This window comes from Sphaeramia orbicularis, chromosome 6 (assembly GCF_902148855.1).
Source record: "Sphaeramia orbicularis chromosome 6, fSphaOr1.1, whole genome shotgun sequence".
Taxonomy (NCBI): Eukaryota; Metazoa; Chordata; class Actinopteri; order Kurtiformes; family Apogonidae; genus Sphaeramia; species Sphaeramia orbicularis.
In genome coordinates, this window is record NC_043962.1 from 29731285 (window position 1) to 29751051 (window position 19767).

General features: G+C 38.3%; 1 protein-coding gene across 7 annotated transcripts in view; it reads right to left on the reverse strand.

The window, feature by feature from the left end:
* The window catches only part of tln2b (talin 2b), an 80292-nt gene that overhangs the window by 43077 nt on the left and 17448 nt on the right, over positions 1 to 19767 (reverse strand). For 4 of the 7 annotated variants that reach the window (XM_030136377.1, XM_030136376.1, XM_030136375.1 and 1 more), the window contains exons 1-5: positions 4707 to 4842; positions 3705 to 3802; positions 3385 to 3514; positions 2568 to 2723; positions 1937 to 2079 (exon numbers count right to left, since the gene is read on the reverse strand). In XM_030136377.1, the coding sequence (XP_029992237.1) occupies positions 1937 to 2079; positions 2568 to 2723; positions 3385 to 3514; positions 3705 to 3802; positions 4707 to 4842 (663 nt within the window). Of the gene's footprint in view, positions 1 to 1936; positions 2080 to 2567; positions 2724 to 3384; positions 3515 to 3704; positions 3803 to 4706; positions 4881 to 19767 lie in introns of those variants that run through there. The other 3 variants (XM_030136371.1, XM_030136374.1, XM_030136373.1) reach the window with 1 other exon arrangement.

A 19767-nucleotide genomic window follows, 5' to 3' on the forward strand; every position in this document is an offset into this window, starting at 1 on the left:
GTTATACAGATGCAGGAATTTTTGTCATAAGCATAAGAATTATTGACTTATGGTGAAAAATATTTTGTGAGGCTCCATCGACCATGATATTTGACATTTCACCAGCAAACTCTAGTTAATTAATCCTTAATTCTAAGTGAGCATTGAGCCAGATTTGAAGAAATCTTGTCTGGATGTTCCTGAGATATAGTGTTCAAGAAAATGGATGAATGGTGAAAACATCATAAACACAGATAAACAAGTTGGAATAAGTTACAAGGAATAAGATGTTTTTAAGCTTTGTAACCCATTAAGACCCAGTGCTACTTTTGTGGAATCTCCCAAATGATTTTTTTTAATATTCTTAACCTTCCATAACTGATTTATCACCATTTATTAAAATATTATGTTCTGTATTTTGCATTTTTTAAAATATAAATCAGGTATTTTCATATATATATATATATATATATATATATATATATATAATATTTTTTTTTTTTTCCTTTCTTTTTTCTCTTTTTTTTTTTCTTTTCTTTTTTTTATGGGCTCAGCTGGCTGACAGGCAGCTGTCTGTACCGATAAGGCAGCAGCCGACACCAACTGTACTCCCAGTCATCATTGCCCATTTTTCTAACACCTTTGCTTGTGTATCTTCTTTTATTTGGACATTTTACCAGGGAGTATCTCACACTACTTTTTTTTTTTTTTTTTTTTTCCCTGCTTGTCTTGTCCAGCGTTCTAACAGCAGAATGGTAGTCTGGTTCCTTTTGGTGCTGAACAAATTTGCTTTGCCAAGGGTAACTTCATAAAGTATATGAAGCGCCCTTTGATATTCTACTGTGTTTATTATGAGTTTTGTTGAACCACATTTTGATGCTGGACCTGACATGGGGGGTGGGGGTGGGGGCGTAGAAGAAGGGGAGGTATTTTCCCATATTTAATGTATTGATCATGTAGATGTCCATAAAAGCTCAGATTAAAGTTGATGGTTATTATATGAAAAACAGAGAAAACTTTCTTTTTTAGTAAAATAAATTATTAACTGAACATAAACCCAGTGTGTTCATCCACTGTCATTGATCCAACTCCATGGGTTTTACTGGTGAATCAATGTTGTAGAAGATGACAGTGTTTCCATGTTCACTACAGAGCCTCTGAGAGTCCAAATGGGTCATATCTGATGACCATGAAAAGATGACAAACTGTATTTACATGTATTGATAGGATTAGTGGATCAACAGGTATTAAACAGTTTAGATCAGTGGATGGTTTTGGTCACCCGTGGATGTTTGGGGCTTTATGGGTTAAACAGTTATTTATTAGGAAAACTGGATTATAAAGTGCAAACCACCCACACATGGACAGTGGGAACACATTTTAAATGTGCTATCCACCAGTGAATGAAGTGGGAATGTGACATTGAATGTATCAATAGGAGAAGTGTTAGTGTGTGAAAATTTCATTCACATCACATGACAGAATTAGCCGATGCATTTTTAGATAAGAAAAATAGCAGATGATAGATAATATATTATCTGCCTCTCTGGCTGTGGGAGCTCTGATGTAGAGACAAATATATATCACATAGCATATACAGTATCTGGCTATTGATAAATTCATTTTTAAGAATCTTTTTATGTTAAAAAGTAGGTTTTGTCAGGTCCAAGATGTGACATAAAAGTCAACCAAGTGGTTAATAAAGACCTGACCTGCTACAACTGAGTTCCATTACTATTGAATTACTGTCATATCATTATTGAGAATTATTTTGTTTCATGATAAAAAAAAAAAAAAAAAACACAAAACAAAACAAAAACCCAGACACTATTTCATGTAATGGTTTGACTGGCTTTATGGGTAAGTTGGGCTGTGACAGCAAAAATCTGGTGCCTAGGTCACCACCTTTCTCCTCCACTTTTTGCTGCCCAAGCATATATGTGTGTAATTGGTTTACCTGAACATAGAGCAAGTTTAGCTGGACAGGGTCCCTGGAGTCCACATTCTGGTCTGAATAGAAGAACTTGCGTCTGAGCAGCAGGGTCTCACTTTCCTCCACTCCCTGTTCTCTGAATGTCCTGCTGTGGTCCAGCCAGTTCACTGTCCAATCAACACACACACAGTGTTAAAAAAAAATGCACAAGAAAAAAGGCATTCAGCTTACATAGAAGTAACCATGGGAGGAGAGTGATGGTGGAAATAATAGACATTTCAGAAATAGTAGGTGGACCAGAATGGAAAGACAATCTACTAAATTTATCAGGGTAAGTGAAAAGCTTGACAGGGCAGTGCATGAACATTCATTTGCATTATTTTCTGCTGAGATGAAAACTAATTCTCAACCAAAGTTGGAGGGTGATTTATGTATTTGCATGTTTAAAAATGTAATTGGTGTCCTCTGGGCAAAAGATAACAGTGGTAATTTCATTAAGCTTTGATATAGCCATGGAGCAAATTACTCTTGAGTGATAGAGAACATGTCCAGATCATGGTTTCGAGCCAGGTTCAGTAATGTAAAAATAAGAAATGGGCTTAAAGCCATCAAGATAGAGAAGAAACTTCTGAAGCCCTTTGTTACTTAAACTTACAGTCGTCATCTGTGTGAAGTTTAGCTTTGAGCTTTTCCATCTTCCTCTCATCTCGCAGCAGCAGCGTTCTGTCTTTCTTTAATGTTCCCATCCCTTCCTCCTTCTTGTCCTCTGTCACCTCTTGAATGAGCGAGTACTCCTCATAGTTAGTGATTCCTGAAAAGAGTACAAGTTAGCCCGGGGATTCTCAGGGATGGAGACGCCTCAAACAACCTGATAACATACTGTCACGATAGAAAAGAAGTGTCTCTTCAATTCTCTCTCACTCTCTACTTATCGTTTTCTCTCTGCTTTGAAACAGCAGCAGGAGGAAAGTTGGTACAGTGCCAGCAAACTAAAATAGGAGCTGAGGCAGAAAAGAAGCCAAGCAGAAAGACCTACTTTAAACAAACATTTTCCAATAAAGCTATCTGCCAGACACACATCCCTCTTCTCTTCACCCAATGGAGCTTGATAGCTGCCTATTATAATTGAAATATACAGCTTAGGAAACACCTATGTGACCAGCAAGGTTTAGGCCCTTGAGAAGAAAACACTTCAGTATTTATTAGAAACAAGCTTGTTTGAGTTTAATAAATCATGTCCTTCGTTTTGTGCTTCAAACAAAAAGTTATTAGGGCTTTATCAAGTGTTCATTACTGTTCCTAAGTACTTAACAAATGCTGCTGTTGAAATGTGAATTCAATTGCATATAATAACACGGAGACAAATGCAGCGCTACGCCTCAGACTAAAAATAAAACCGAGGATGAATAATTCAAGGCTTGTATGATGGGCTGACAGATTCATATTAGCGGTTCTGCGAGACAATCACTTACCTATTCTACTGCATATGGTGACAAGCAGCTCTCCGACCGTTTTTGAGTCATCCACCATTATGGTCTTAATGGCACCATCCAGCATTTTAATCTTTTGTGGCCTTTGCTTTTTCTTATACTCCAAAACATCCTGAATAGCAGGAGAGGAAGCAGAGTGACACCCTCAACACAACTGACGGCTCCTGACAGGGAAATACACAGCTTCCAGCATGCAAAGAGGCACAAATAAGTCAGGTCACACCAGAAAATCTAAATCACTTTAGGAGATGACAAGTGACACTGACAGCTCCCCATCCAAAGACCATATGACATAATCTTACTCCATTTCGTAGCATGTAGTAATCCAGGGTTCTTCCAGACTCCAGCCAGATTCCCTTCCTGGGATCATCGTCAGATAGGAAGAGGCCATAATCTGAGGCTGAAAAGAGAGGCACGCATTTATAATAGTACATTAGATACATGGATGGATGGATGCATAATTAGATCCATAGATACAAACATAGTTAGATATATAGATACATAGATATGTAGATACATAGATATGTAGATACACAGATATATAGATACATAGATATGTAGATACATAGATATGTAGATACACAGATATATAGATATGTAGATACATAGATATGTAGATACACAGATATATAGATTCATAGATATATAGATACATAGATAGATCCACAATTAGATCCACAGATGCATAATTGGATCCATAGATCCATAGATACACAGATACGTAGATCATAGATATACAGATACATACATAGTTGGATATGTAGCTCCGTAGATATATAGATCCATGGATAGATACACAAATAGATCCACAGATTCATAATTGGTTCCATAGATCCATGTAGATACATGGATACGTAGATACATAATTAGATCCATAGATTCGTAGATACATAGATAGATACGTAGATCATAGATTTATAGATCTATACATAATTAGATACATAGATAGATATATACTTCCATAGATACATAGATAGATGCATAATTAGATCCATAGATACAGATAGGTATGTAAATCATAGATATATAGATACACACATAGTTAGATATATAGTTCCATAGATAGATAGACAGATAATTAGATGCATAATTAGATCCATAGATCCACAGATAGATACTTAGATCATAGATATATAGATCTATAGATACATACATAGTTAGATATGTGGATCCATAGATCCACAGATAGATAGATACATAATTAGAGCCATAGATATACAGATAGAGACGTAGATCATAGATATATAGATCTATAGATACATAATTAGATCCATAGATACGTAGATAAATAGAACCATAGATACCTTGTCCTGTCTGGGCCTCTGGGACTCTTTCTCTGATTATCCTGCAGGCATCATACACAGGCGTAGATGGTTCAAACTGCATTGTCTTCACCACATTGCACTGGCGAACACATATCTTTAGGGAAAGGGCCACCATCTTGCTGGGGATTCTAATGGCCTCACTGACCTACACACCTAGAAAACACATGGGGTAGAACGTATATTAAGTCATAGTGCTGGTCATAATGGCCGGAATCAACAGTGCATTATTAAAATGTCCCCTCATAAAACAATCATGCCTGAAAGTGTGAAGACGAAGTCTCTGAGGCAGAACCCAACACCACCAGGCACAGAACAAATCATCACAATTATCTCCTTGGGGATGTTTTTACCTGTGAAACTGAAAGCGAGCTGTGGTGTTCGCCTACCTCAGCAACTCCTCATTCTTCCCTGCTGTTCTGATATTAAAAGGTTATGCATTTGGAGAGTCTCTGATTGCAGCATGTGTAGAATTAGCTGAACCAACATAAGAGACACAACCTTTCAGCAAAACGAAGAAAAAAAGAATAAGTCTCTATAATCGGAAGAAATAACAGGAGCCGAGTCAAAAAACATAAACGACATTCCACTGCTGTATCATTATTCACTCTTCTCGCGGCTTGCACTCACTCACAGATGGAGATTTTACTGGGAGACAAATTTACGATAAAAAAGGAAACAGAAAAAAGAAAGAGAGTGAAACTGCAGAGAGTTTCTCTACTACCTTGACCCTGGTTTCAACGAGGACAGCGATGAGCATGATGAATAGGAACATGTATAAAACAGATACTAGACTAGTAATATATATATGTAAGAGTGTATCTGCGAATATAAATAATTCTTTTTTGCAGCAGAAAAATGGTTCGGCTTAAAGTAGATTCAAAATTCAGCAGGAATATATATTGCAAATTCTCCTTTAACACCAGAAGAATTTTAGTATTTTTCACCCCGGTTGACTATAAAGGCAAAAGTTCACATCTTCACACTGACACGATTCAGATCTCAGCCACAATTGGAAACAAAGGGTTTTTTTGTACTCAGAATTCACAGCTCATCCACAGGCCCCACTGAGCCAGAGCACAGAAAGTTGGAGAAGTTCATTTTCTGTAATGATGGAGTTGTGACGGAGGCTGCTTGTGACTGTGGCTCTGTCGCTGCTGTGGCTTCTTCTCCAATAGCCCCTCTTCTTCCCTGAGTTTTTCTTCGCACAAAGTGGGAAAGACAAGCACAAAGAAGAAGGGGTAATGGCGCTGCATGAGTTCTCCTCTATACAGACTGTGAAGAAGCCCCACCGAGTTTTTGTCATCCAGCTCTTCCTCTGATAATCTTTTTCAGACAAGCAGCTTGAGACCCCAAACTGACAGCACAGCAGGCCAGGACTGGTATGTATGCAGGATGACAATATAGATACACAGACAATACCTTCCCACATACTTCATACAGAAAGCATGCAGATGAAATGCATATATACTGTGCAAGCTAGCTGCAGATAGTTTAGCTGCCATCTTATGCAAAAGACTGCAGTTTCGTGTGAAAACTAAAGCATATCGGAGAAAATGGGTGTAAAATTGCAGAAGGTCCACTCACTGCTAAAGCAACAATCACTTTACTTCAGAGGTCTCAAACATGCAGCCTGGGGGCCAAATCAGACCTGCCAAAGGGTCCAGTCTGGCCCCTGGGATAAATTTGTGAAATGCAAAAATTACACTGAAGATATAAATCAATTTATTTCAGGTTCCACATACAGACCAATTTAATCTCAAGTGGGTCGGATCAGTAAAATACTACCATAATAACCTATAAATACTCATAACTCCAAATTTTTCTCTTTGTAAATGTGAACATTTTCATGTCATTTTACTGTATTTACACTAAAACAAACTATCATTTCACAAAAATGCAAATAACCTGAACACATATGAACATTTTGAAATGTCTGAAGTGCAAGATTACCAATATTCTGCCTGTTATTAAATGTTTTGTGTATTTGTAGATCCACTGTGATCTGTAAATTGTAATTTACATGTGTAAGTGATGAACTGAGACATAATATTGTTAAAATAGCACTTAATTTTCTTAAGAAATTTCAGTTTGTTCATGCTATTTACATTGTTTTAAAGGATAGTTGGTAGATGTAAACATTTTTATTAATAATTTTACTTTTTTCGCTCCACAACATAGACAAAAGTTTGGAGTTGACATTATTTCTATATTATTATGTTATTATTTCACTGGTCCAGCCCAGTTCAGATCAAATTTGGCTTAATGTGGCCCCTGAACTAAAATAAGTTTGACACCCCAGCTTTACTTGCTGTCATTGTGAGCAGTGTCAGTCACTTCAGAAAGCAAGCAGAAACCACATGATGAAACCGAGAGGATAATGATAATCCCTGATTTTACACAAGTGCAAGACCACATTTTTCACTACAATCCTCTTGCAAACACTCCAATGCTGCCAGCTCCTCATTAACTCTGTTTTCAAGTATGGATGGATCTTTAGGAGTGATGAGAAACAACACGTGATTCTGGGTTGAATCTTATCTATTTTATAACCCTTTCTACAAGACCAGGTAGACGTAAAAATGTAATTTCAAAACATTATCTCCCATGACAATTGGTAATCCATCAATACCGTATCCTGTATTGAATTAGATTTGTATACTACTCTTGGAATTAAGATGTGAAAATGGCCAAAGAGCAGCTTGCTGGGTCGTCTAAACGTGGACAATTCAATAGAGAGCAGTGAAGGCCGGAGCCATCTGGAGAGGACATAGCTCTTAATGATTGACTGTAATACCAGCAGGAGTGCAGAGCCTGAGAGCAACAACTGCTCCGATTGCTGCATCAGTCTGTCTCACAACAAGCGCAAAGACGGTTGTAAAGGAAACGTAAACAGTGTTGGTCCAGGCTTCAGTGGTTTGTTTGGATTAGCATTTCATATCTAGAAATTTGAAGCATTGTATACGAGATGAGAGAATAACATTTAATACAATACAGTTTATGGGCTGCTTTAAGTGTTTTATCCACGTGTTTTTCTGCTCTATTATGCGGAAAACAGGGATAAAGAAGATGATGAGCACACCCAAAGCCATTAGTTCTTATAAAAGCATAAAGTACGCTCAAGACATGAAGACGTAATGCAGTAGCACAAGCCTACGAGCCCTTTCAGCTGCTGCTTGTTCAGTTCCACAATCACACAGCAATTACTACATATGTCAGCCACACAGCAGAGACAGCCACATGCAATTTATGTCAGATGTGACGATTGCATACTGTTGGCTGTTAAATCAATTCATGCCTTATATTTTATATAACTTATGCACTTAAGGAAAAGCTGAGGATGCAGAAAAAACAGCAAGTACAAAAAAAGCTAAAGAATTATATATTAATTATGATGACTTCTTATCCAAATTTAATCTCAGAAATAGAAACCAACAAAACCAGCTGAAGTGAAACCACAACGTATATATCTGTAATGTATCTAATTTGTGTAGCATCAGCTCTGAACTGTCCCTACAGCCTGCATAAATTTCAAGGTCAGTACATGAACTAAGATAATAGAAACACTAGAAAAGCTTCAAAGAAATTGTAACAGTAATGCAGATGCAAACATCATGCAGCACTCTCCACTCGCAGCATTTACTGAGAGGATAAAAACAGCCACTTTGGATAATAGGTAAATAATTGTGGCGACTACAAAGCATGAACAACTATTGTAAAAGGATGAAATGAGATTTTAACAAGCTATGATAGAACTGAAAATCACACAAAAGCTGAAATAAAATAGACAGTAAAGCAACGGGAATAGGATGGAGACTTCATGAACCACAAATACATCGAATGAGAATTTACTATACCATATTACCTCCAGTATTGAGGACTATTATTGTTGTGTAATTTAAACATGTAATATGTCAATTGCATTGAGTGGAGGGCTGAAAGTAATTCCAACCTCAGCAGTTCTCAGGATTGTTGAGAGCAGCAGGATTAAAGCATGTGTGTATGAGGTTATGCTAATGAGCTAAACTGCTCCACCATCATCACCACCACCCACCCCTACCCCCACCTCCCACCACTCTCTTCTTTACATCCTGCACTGACACTCTAAACTCAGCATCAGCCTTTCATCCCTGTCTGACTGAAAGCAAGGTCAGTTTCCTGCAGGTCCATACTGTGTCTCACGAGACCATTAAGAGTTTTCCTGGAACACAAACAGCCCAATTGGTAGGGTCACAAAGCAGCAAACAAGGGCTGCAAAATAATGTTGTTGCTTCGACCATATGTGAAACTAAATCCAATATCCCTGCAGCCAAGACATGTCAAGGTCAGGTGTGTTTTTCATGACAGATGTGGATGTTGCTCCTTCATTTAATGATCGCTCGCTAATCATTTTGAGTGCTTCATACGGTATCCTAATTTGAACACAACAGGAAGGCATTTATCAATCATCATAAATGAATATTTGTTATGAGAACGAGGCATACTTGATTTACAGCAAATTTATTGAAAAATTATTATGTGCCGATTTCATAGCTCGGGGCTGTAATCTGAGCAGCACTTGGGACCACATAGACATCATTCAGTCCGCTTGCCTTTATCATATTAATAACATGAGGAGAATATGATTATGGCAAACTGATTTGCAATATGAAATGCTGGTAGGGTGTCAAAAGAATAATACACGGAGCAGGTTTATTCTTTTAGCAGGCTCAGTGTGTGTTGAAATACACTTGCCACAGTACAACTAATTATCACTTCTTTTCAATTTAAAATGTGCTACTCATGTTCTGTGACATTTAATTTTTTTTGCCAAACTGCCTCTTTTATGCCTTGCAGAGACTTTATTCTTTTTTTTTTTTTTCCAGGTGTCCTTGTGCTAATTTTCATGCAGGGAACAGTACTGAATCTGAATCTAACTGAATACAGTCCCGAAAATTAATAAATTAAAAGCTTTCACCTCCAGCCTTATCACTTCCTCCATACGTTTTACAAATTAATTAATCATAGCTCTGCAGGACACGGCAGTGACTGAGCAGCGTTACAAAGCCAAAGTGACCTGTGCTATTTTAAGTTCACCAGGATTACTAAGAACAAGCTGTCATATTACAAGTAGCTGGTTGGTCACAGATGGTTATTGATTGCGGTGATAAAAAAAAAAAAAAAGATTAAACCCATGCTTTAAATTCAGATCCACTCATAGCTGCACTGACTGATTTTTTTTTTTACTATTACTTAAAAGTGAACCCTGCTGCTATAACCCAGCCTTACTACTATAGGCTGTGCTCCTGGGCTACACACTGTGCTCTAATGTAATTTGAGGGTACAGATACTGACAGAAATTATGAATCTTGCCCTTGTCGCAGGGAAAGAGAGAGAGAGAGAGAGAGAGAGAGAGAGAGAGAGAGAGAGAGAGAGAGAGAGAGAGAGAGAGAGAGAGAGAGAGAGAGAGAGAGAGAGAGAGAGAGAGAGAGAGAGAGAGAGAGAGAGAGAGAGAGAGAGAGAGAGAGAGAGAGAGAGAGAGAGAGAGAGAGAGAGAGAGAGAGAGAGAGAGCAGCTCCTCTTACACTAAAAATATCCAACGAAGCAGAGCGTCCTTCAGCAGCACTGATTCACAAGGATACAGATGAGTATCAGCATCATAAATGTGTTTCTTTCTAATCTGTAAAGACAATATTCACTTACTGATCCTTTGAAAGAAATGTTTCATATTTCTTAGGTCTTCTGGGTGGGGCAACATGTCAGACGGTAAGCTGAGCATGTGAAATGAGACATGTGGGATGCTCACTAAGATGAATGGTTCTTTTTCTGGAATATTATCCGTTTAGCCTCAGTGATAGTCTATACATGTGTCATATAGAAGTGTTTGAGATTGCAACCATCCCTCATCTCATTTAGAGATTTGAATAATGTACTTTCTAATAGATTGAGGCAGAAACAGCAACTAGAGGAGGGGAGCTCCACCCAGCAGCTGCAGTCTGTCTACTAAGTCAAGTCCTTCAGTCAGTCTGTCCTCCAGTCATTCAGTGTAGTGTGTGTGAGCTGACCCTCCATCTCAGGAAGTCACTTAGCAGGAGCAGTTAATGGGCGGTTCACACAGATCCTATTCTATGAGGTGAGCTGTTATTTTCCTCACTTATTAACATTGCGAAGACCACATTTTCAGTTTTTCATGACAGCACGAATACATAACAGGTGTTTGTCAAGTGGCCTCAACCAATCAATCCACACAGGTTTGCCTATTATGTGCAGGTTACTGCATACCATATGGAGGGTTTTGAGCACAAAATACAACCGTATGTTCAATCTGGGAAACATTTTCTTGCACACAATTACATCCTAAATTTAATTTTATACCAGCGAAAAAATGTGTTTGTGTTTTTCAAAGCCTATCTAATTCATTTGTGCTGAGATACATAAATGAACTTAAGCACAGAGGCAAACAGCCTTAGAAGAGCAAAAAAACTAAAGAAAAGCTTTGTTGCCCCTCTGTTCTCATACCAACCAACTGCACAACAAACTCTGCAGTATCATTAGCTCTTTGCTGAATAAAGTATATATGAAGTTCTGCTTCTTACTGTAAAATAATGAACTAAAATTGTTTATATTTGCATGTGAATGCTGTGAACAGAATACAACTGTAGTCAATTATTCACTGGTTTTGCCAATCACCATAACCTTGATAAGAGTACGATGCCAATTAATCACAGAAACAACAAATATCAAATTCTGGGGTAATTTTAATGTTTGACCCTGGGCTTCATTTTAAATCCGTTAATGTGTGGAAAAATTCAAATAATGTAACAACGCATTGCATTTTAGTGTGTTCAACATCAATGTTTTCCACTGTCAGCACAGGGAGTCATTCTAATGCAGTACACAACCAACCAAAAATCTAAACCTCTCCGCTATACCCAAATGTTTTTCCAGCCATGTCGATCGAGCCTGTAAGGAGAGTCACTGTAAAAACCCTTCTGTTTCTGCTCTCTCCTGCACTACACATGACTGCAGGACCATGTGCCAAGCAGTAATACAGTCTGACATAATTCAAATGCTATTTTATTAAATGTAGACCGACAGGCACGGGGAGATTAAGGAGTATTCAGAAAAGATTGCACAGATGTGACAGTAATTAGTGTAAGGATATGTAAGTATAAGGCAGAGCCAGCTCCCTGAAATTATTGCATCATAATTACAAAGGTCACTTAAGATGCCAAGCCTTACTCTGTTCTCTGGATCTCCAATGTGAATGTGAATGTCCTCATACAACTGAATTACATCAAACTGGTACCTGCTCTCTTCGTGAAAAGGAGTCCTTTCCAAGTGCGGTCTGCTAAATATAAATTACCATAAAACAGTCTGGGCACAGTGTGTAAAATGAACAACACAATCTTTTATTGAGGGCTTATAATAATGCAAATAATGTGGGAGTTAGCCTGTGAAATTGTAGCACAAGCAAAAACAGTACAATAGGTAGAGGGTGAGGTGAACGTGGGAGTTTGGATGCATAAACACACACACACACACGCACACACACACACACACACACACACACACACACGCAGACTAAAACCCAAGAGACTTTGGCTTAAATATTCAGAACGGATCATCCTGCGTTTGGCTGCGAGCATGAGTATTAGACGACACTCTGACACCTCTGGCTCCCACCAATGGTATATTGTGCTAACAGTGTCATGTCCTGTAACTCAGGTGACTCCAATCTCATGTCTGTGCCGCCTCCCCAGCACTGAGCCTCTCATACTTCAGTAGCTGACTGCCTCCTACCACTTGCATGCTGATTACAGTATCAAGAGCAGCGGAATGGAACATACACTGGCTTCACTCCAAATTGTGATACACTGAGGGGCTCTATCAGCATTTTATATCCTCTGGCATGCTGTAAAGGGAAGAAATCTGACGTTTAGTTTTACTGTTGTAGCTCTTTAAGCAAAATCAAACATTTAGCAAAGAGCACCATATGCACTTACAAGAAGACTCTACTCGTTTCTTATGTTATTATGTGAAATATTAGCAAGCATAGAGGAGCGTTATGAGGTGACACTTACCATCATGGTAACCTGACCCTACCAAAGCTGTCGTTGTAACAATAAATTCCCTTGTTGATGGTGACTGAAACCACGGTGTTGTATGTGGGGAGGTTCAGGGAGAGGCCATGTTTTCGGCCCATTGTTTCCAGATCAGTGACTCTGCCCACAGTTGCCATGGCTGCTGCTGCTGTGCCCACCTTTTCCGGGACATATAAGGCTGAACAGCAGAAGAATCAGCAGCAGCCACCACATCTCTCAGGTCTACAGCTACAAGCACTTCTAGGGTCTTCTAAATGTTGATTATATTTATAAGCGATTTCAGAATCCTAGCTATGATCACCTTTTAAATTCCAAGCGTACGAGGTTAAACAAAGCTTTAAAGGCGATAAGACACACGACTATGGAGACCCAGTTTTGTTCAGAAAGGCTTTTCAGTTATCCTGTCACAAGTACATGGATAGGTTCAGCAGAGAAAAGAGATTGAGGGTGTTGACTTTGATTCACTTTGATAGAGCGTGTGTGAAAAATGAAAATACCTCTCTGTGTAAGTGCCACTTCTTTTTCGCTCCTTTGTTGAGGTTTCTGCAGAGAAACATAATGCAACATTGTGCATTGAAAGGCACACCAAGAGATGGCCTGTGATACCTTTTATTATGATGCCAATCCCAAAAGTGAACAAGATGTACAAGTTAAAAGACAGGCAAATGATCTACAGAGTACACTTAAGCAAGATCATTTCCCCTACACTCAATTAGCCAAACAGCTTTCTGGAGTATGTCCCCACCTAAGATGATGAATGAGTGTCTGACATCTAGAATGAACAATAAATGCTGAAAGCAAACTTTGCTAGGCCAAGGCAAATGAAAAACCCCATTATTCAGTTAACTAGGGAGTACATTCCAAGCACTGTATCATTGTGCGACTCCATGCAGCTTTGTTTTTCTCTCAGCGAGGACTAAAAGCACCGGAGAATCAAATGTTTAAATTGGCTGGAGAAGGTGTATACAAAAACTTTCCCTCAGACTGTAAAATACTGTCCACTTTGCGGAGTTCTTCAAGCAAGGCGCTGTGCAAGATGCCTGCTGACAAATGAGGAGGCTTTTCTCAAGAATGTTTCAAAACAATTGTGTTTTCTGTAATCTCCTGCTACACTGGTCCAACTATGTAAGAACTATGTAAAATAAATGCATTTCTTAAGTTTGGGAGTGTCTTTTGAGACAGGAACTGAACAAATCATGGTTTCATTGAACTAAACATTGTGAGTGTGGATCTGCAAAGGGATGACACTTTTTTTTTATCTGAAAGAATTCTCAAATATTGAGAGAGACCTTCAAAGAAAATAGACAGTATAGAATTCATGTTTTGTTTATGATCTAGATCATTATTTTTGTATATTGCAAATATGGGAACATGCCTCCAGCAGCCATTTTCTATTCGTCTCATTGGAATAACATCTTAAACTATGCTCAAGTGTTTGCAATCACAAGAAACAAACATCAGTGGCTTTAAACTGCTTCATAAACATCTGGTCAACCAACCACAAACCCACCCTCAGCATGGACAGCCCCTGCACATTGTGAAACAGGGTCGACAAGAACCATGCTGAATTCTCTCTCTTCCCTTTTTTTTTTTTTTTTTTTGCATGCTTCCAGGGTAAAGCCTTAGGGACCGAAGGGAAACACAGCAATACACCTCTGAGCACATATCGCTGCTGGACATATATTGGAATGGAGGAGCCACATGATTGGAGCTTTAACGGATGCTGCCATGCTTAGTTAAGGATTCATAGACTCACTATTTCATGCTCCACATCTGCAGGTTACCATGGCAACCATAGTTTTTGGGCAAATCCCAGGTCAGGTGACTCCTGTCGGCTCCAAATAGAAAATGGGGCCTTTTTTTTAATGCAATGCAGTTGACAAAAGAAACCAATGAAGTGTTTCTTCAGACACTCACACAAGTTTCTTCAGTAGCTCTCACAAAGGCTGTCACAGTTACAGATCAGTTGAAATGCGCCTGACGTTTACTCCAAGTCGATTTTTGGTTACATGTTTTCTTATGAGGCTAGTCAGCAGCAACTCAGCAGTAAATGCTCAAGGATTTAAAGTAAATGTTTTACAACTGAAAATACAAAATAAAACACAGCACAAACAGAGGGGACTATATGCAAGACCAACATTATTATTATTGCTGAATCACATCATTTGTGACTCAGCAAAATATAGCATATCTACAAAAACAAAGGTAACAAATGTGAGCCTTAATTATAGAGTTCACGCATGCTACATCAGTAGAAGCTGAGGCCATTTCACACCGTTTCATTGTGCTGCTTCAGTAAGAAGGCCAAGACAACAAAAACTCATCTGTGCTTCATTTGTAAAGCATTGTTTATGCTTCAAAAACAGTAAATTATGGAAAGCACGATTTGCTGTTTGCTGTCTGAAACGCAATAAGTGAATCAGAAAGTTAGAAAGGAATAGTTGTATACAGGTAGGGCTTTGCAATTACAGTGTGGTCATTATGACAGCATGGGTGCAGTTGACTACCCCAGTGTGGGTTTCATACAAACAGAAACAGCAGGAACCGATCATTAGGAGCAGGCGTCTGCAGGGCCAGGTCCTAGTAGCTCGGCTGGAGCCTGTGTGAGAGGTTCTCAATCTCACTGGGGAAGTCCAGAGGAACACGCCAGAGGCCGAGTGCTCCCCAGTCCCCCTCTCTTTAACCTGATTACTGTAATGAGCTTAGAGACTGTTGAATGCACAACATCTAACTGGATTCAGACAAACACGCTGCATTCACTTGCTCACTGACCCTCCGTGGCAGATGAATACAAGGCGCATCATCAGGCTCTAACGCTGCATGGCTAGATGGCTCATTGGCCCTAGAAATCATTAAAGTAATGGATGAGAACAGGAAATTTTAATTTGTTCTAAGGTGAAGCAAGTTTAAGGAGAAGCTCAATGCAAAGTTGGAAAAATGCCATGCAAATTATGCAAGCGAAAAGTATACTGTACAGTGTATGCCTGGGAGAAACTTAAGCACAAGGTCACTTACTGTGTCATCATTTTACAGTAAACACTTTTGACCTTCACGCCTGCATCATTACACAATGTACTCAAGCAATTAATTTTACTATGTCCTCTTTAATACAGGTAAGAAGTAAGTAAACCACAGTGTGTTCACCTTTTATCATGTATGTACACAAATTCTGATACCATACTATATATCACAACTATTATCATCTTAGTCAAATTCCTTCAAAAGTATCCATTTCATCAGCGATACTGTTAATAGATCAAATGAGTAACTGGATGCTTGCAAACATCCACAAAAACAAAGTAACTAATTCATGTACACGGCATTATATTTAGCTTAAATACACTTCAACACGAGCAACATTTGCAGAATTTCCTTAGTACGACACAGCACTGACTGTCTATTATCTCCTATCTAACAGAGGCGGTCTGACATTTACAATAATGTGCATCCACAGGCATCCTATCAGACTGGTGCGGCGCCTGCTGCTCGAGTTCAGAGGGTACATGTAACATTGAGTAACAGAGAACTCCAGGTACAGTTCTAATTTATGATGAATAGATCCATCCAAGTATATTTACTATTGAGGTACTGACTGAACAAGAGGTTGACCGATTGTGTTTTCTTTTTTCTTTTAAAGTCATATAATAATGAAGGAAAAAGCAGAAAAATATAATAGTGATTAACTGGACAATTATTATTGCCACCATTTTCCCAAAAGATGAAAATACATTATGGATGTGTGAAATTACTGTCCCCGACTTCATTAGAAATTGCTGAACTAAAAATCTAAATCAAAGTAATAAATACATGTAAATAAATCTGAATAACTGAACATTGAACTCAAAGTACCCAATTATCGTAACAGTCATTGTACATAGCAGCTTAAAAAAATCCATTCCATAAACCCATGAATTTTCAGTATGAATCTTTTAAATTAAACAGTGCAACCAGACAAACAGCTTGATGAGTTCAGCTGAAAATTACTGACCCTAGGAAAGTCATATTTCCTATAAAACTATCTGTAGTTTCATTACCAGAAAACCAAATTAAATGTGGAGATTTAATATTTAATCACAATACTTCAACAAAATCTCATGAATATATCACAACAAAGAAGGAAAGTCATTTTATCAACCACAACACCTTTGCAAAAGTTACAAATAACAGGCATGACCTTTAAAATCAGTAGTTTTTTCAACAGTACAACTGTAACTAAACCTACTACTAAAATAATGAATAACCAATTTGAACATCTGGGTAAGATAGATGGCAAGGTGACTGAAACAAACTCTACAAGGGCAGTTTTTTTTTCCTTCCTGCAATAATAGTGTAACTAAGTCTGTTGAACGGCCTGTCATTTGGTGAAGGACAAGATAACGTAAGGACATTTCTGTTCTGTTCTCAAAACAAAACTGTGAGAGCATCCTTTCCTTAAATAAAATAAATTGTATGGCAAATGCTATGCTATTAAAAATCCTATGTGAAAGAGCAATAATTCAAAGCAAGAGCCCAGTGAGGCTCATAGGGGTATGTAATGATATATGAGGTCCCTGAAGGGGCTATCGGGGGAAAATGGGGTTTGACTGATGCAAACAAGCAACAAGAGAATTTGTTACTGTCTCCCATTTGGAGAAAAAAAATCTGCAAATCTTGCACCAGTAGCAAGACCCGCTGCTCCCTTAAAAATTACCATGGGCTAATTTACCGCTCTGCAATTTAGAGAAACAGTAGTTCTATGCTAAGCTCTTTTAAAATTGCAAAAACACTACATTCATTATTTGTTGGCTAGCATGTTAATCTGATATTGAACTACAGAACACTCTGTGATCCCTGAAACTCAAGCCCATTTGGAAAAAGAACAGCTTTCGATGTGTTGGTTGTCTTAAAAATCTACTTAGTGATAAGTAAAGGGCATATGTTGGGAATCTGTTCACTCAAATAGCTTCCCAGATGCATGGTATAGACTCCACAAAACAATGATGTTTGCAGAAAAAAATACATTCTTTTCCAGAGATCTTGACAATAATGAAGGACCATTTCCAGCCCATTTATATTTTACGTCACTATTTCCACTTGTATTCTTTTAGTTAACTTAATTGAATAAGTTAGTATCTACTAGAGCTACACAATATATTGTTTGAGCTTCGTTATCGCAATGTATGTGTGTGCAACAGTCACATCGCAGGTCTTGCGATGGAGGTGGCAAATGAACTCAATGTGTTCTCATCTAATTGCAAGGGTACCTGACACACACTGCACGCAGTGATCTACCAATCGCAATCGTTCTTAATCAGTTTGGAGTGAGTCGCTGGTAACAACATTGAAAAATGAGCAACGAATAAAGGAAAATCACCATAAAAGAAGACTTCATGCAAAAAAGAAAAGCACCGTCAGTTATCTGGAATTATTTCAGCTACAAGAAGGATGATATTGAAACACGTGTTCTGTGTCAACAGTGCCTTGCAATTGTTGCCACAATGAGAGGTGACACAACGAATTTGTTTGACCATTTACGTCGGCACCACACAGTTATTATATCCTCCTCAGTATTTTTTCGTATCGCAATATATATCGCAGTGTTAAAAAAAAATTGCAATGTCAATTTCTTCCAATATTGTGCAGCCCTAGTATCTACGTTGAAACACAATAAGCTCACTGCATCAATAATGATTCAAGTTTAAGACAACTCTTTTGGCCAAAGAATGAAAATAAAACATCTACCTCAGTCTCTTTTACTTTGCTTTCTGTCCACAGGAAAAACAAAACAAAACATCATTTCTAAGACAACACAGCATTGCAAAATCACTCAAAGCCTCATATCACTCTACACATCTCAGTTCGCTTTTTGGAATTATTTTACCCTGGAAAAAGGAAACAAATTACAGAAGTTCAGGTATAAGTCTTATCACTTTGTGCATGCTGTACCGAAAATGCAGGATAAAATGAAACATTTAATGGACAAAATTAATTCTGGCTACTCTTGTTTTGCTTTACATGTCTGGGATGTTTTTGTGTCTTACATAAGGTATGTTTTTAAGAGACCATCCAGAGTAAACAGAGCACGCATTCTTCAGATCACTGAATGTGACTTTGATGTTGAGGATTACAAAAGTCCCTTTCATAGCACATTCGCATCATCTGCTCCTGATTTCCGGCTATGGCATGTTAATTGTTCGCTCAGCTAAAAAGACTTTCCTATAACACACACAACAAAAGAGCATTTACACATTATGATGCTATTTCATACAGCCTAATAACAAAACACATCAGCATAATGACACGTTGTACATTTTCTGTGGTTGATTGTGACAGTCAGTGTACCAGGGGTCATTCTTTGGGTTGTGTATTGCTAATCACTGTCAGCTACGAGTGACCCAACTGCTGTATAACTCAGCAATTTGCTGTGAAGTGTCATGGTTTCTGAGACTCCCTAATTGCCTTGGTGAATTCTGCCATCATAGCACACAACTCATTAATGCTGACACAGACTTGTAATTAGTTAAGTGGGGGCATCCAGCCTGTTAATAACTTGAATACTCATTATTTCTGCTTTTCAGTTAGTATGATAATATTTCAAGTCTAAACACAAAACATACACAAAATGTATTTTATCAATAGAGCGTGTGTTAATTGTTATTGGTTGGTGTTTTATTGTGAATTAATGACTGCTCTAATTAATGGATTGGAAAAAAATGTGACGTCACCCACTGGTTCCTCAACTGCTATTTCGAAGCTAGTTCTGCACAACTGAACCGTCACTATGTTGGCTGTCTGGAGCCAGAAGTGACCATATTTGGACAAAGGGGGTTGGACTACAGGAGCCTAATGGGCCAGAGGGCAGTTAATGCTAGAGGTTAGCTTATAGATGCTGTAAAATGGCAAACGTCATCAAGTATTGTGTAACAAAGTGATTTTACAGTCTTGTTAGCAGAACCTATTAACCACAACTACACGTGAGC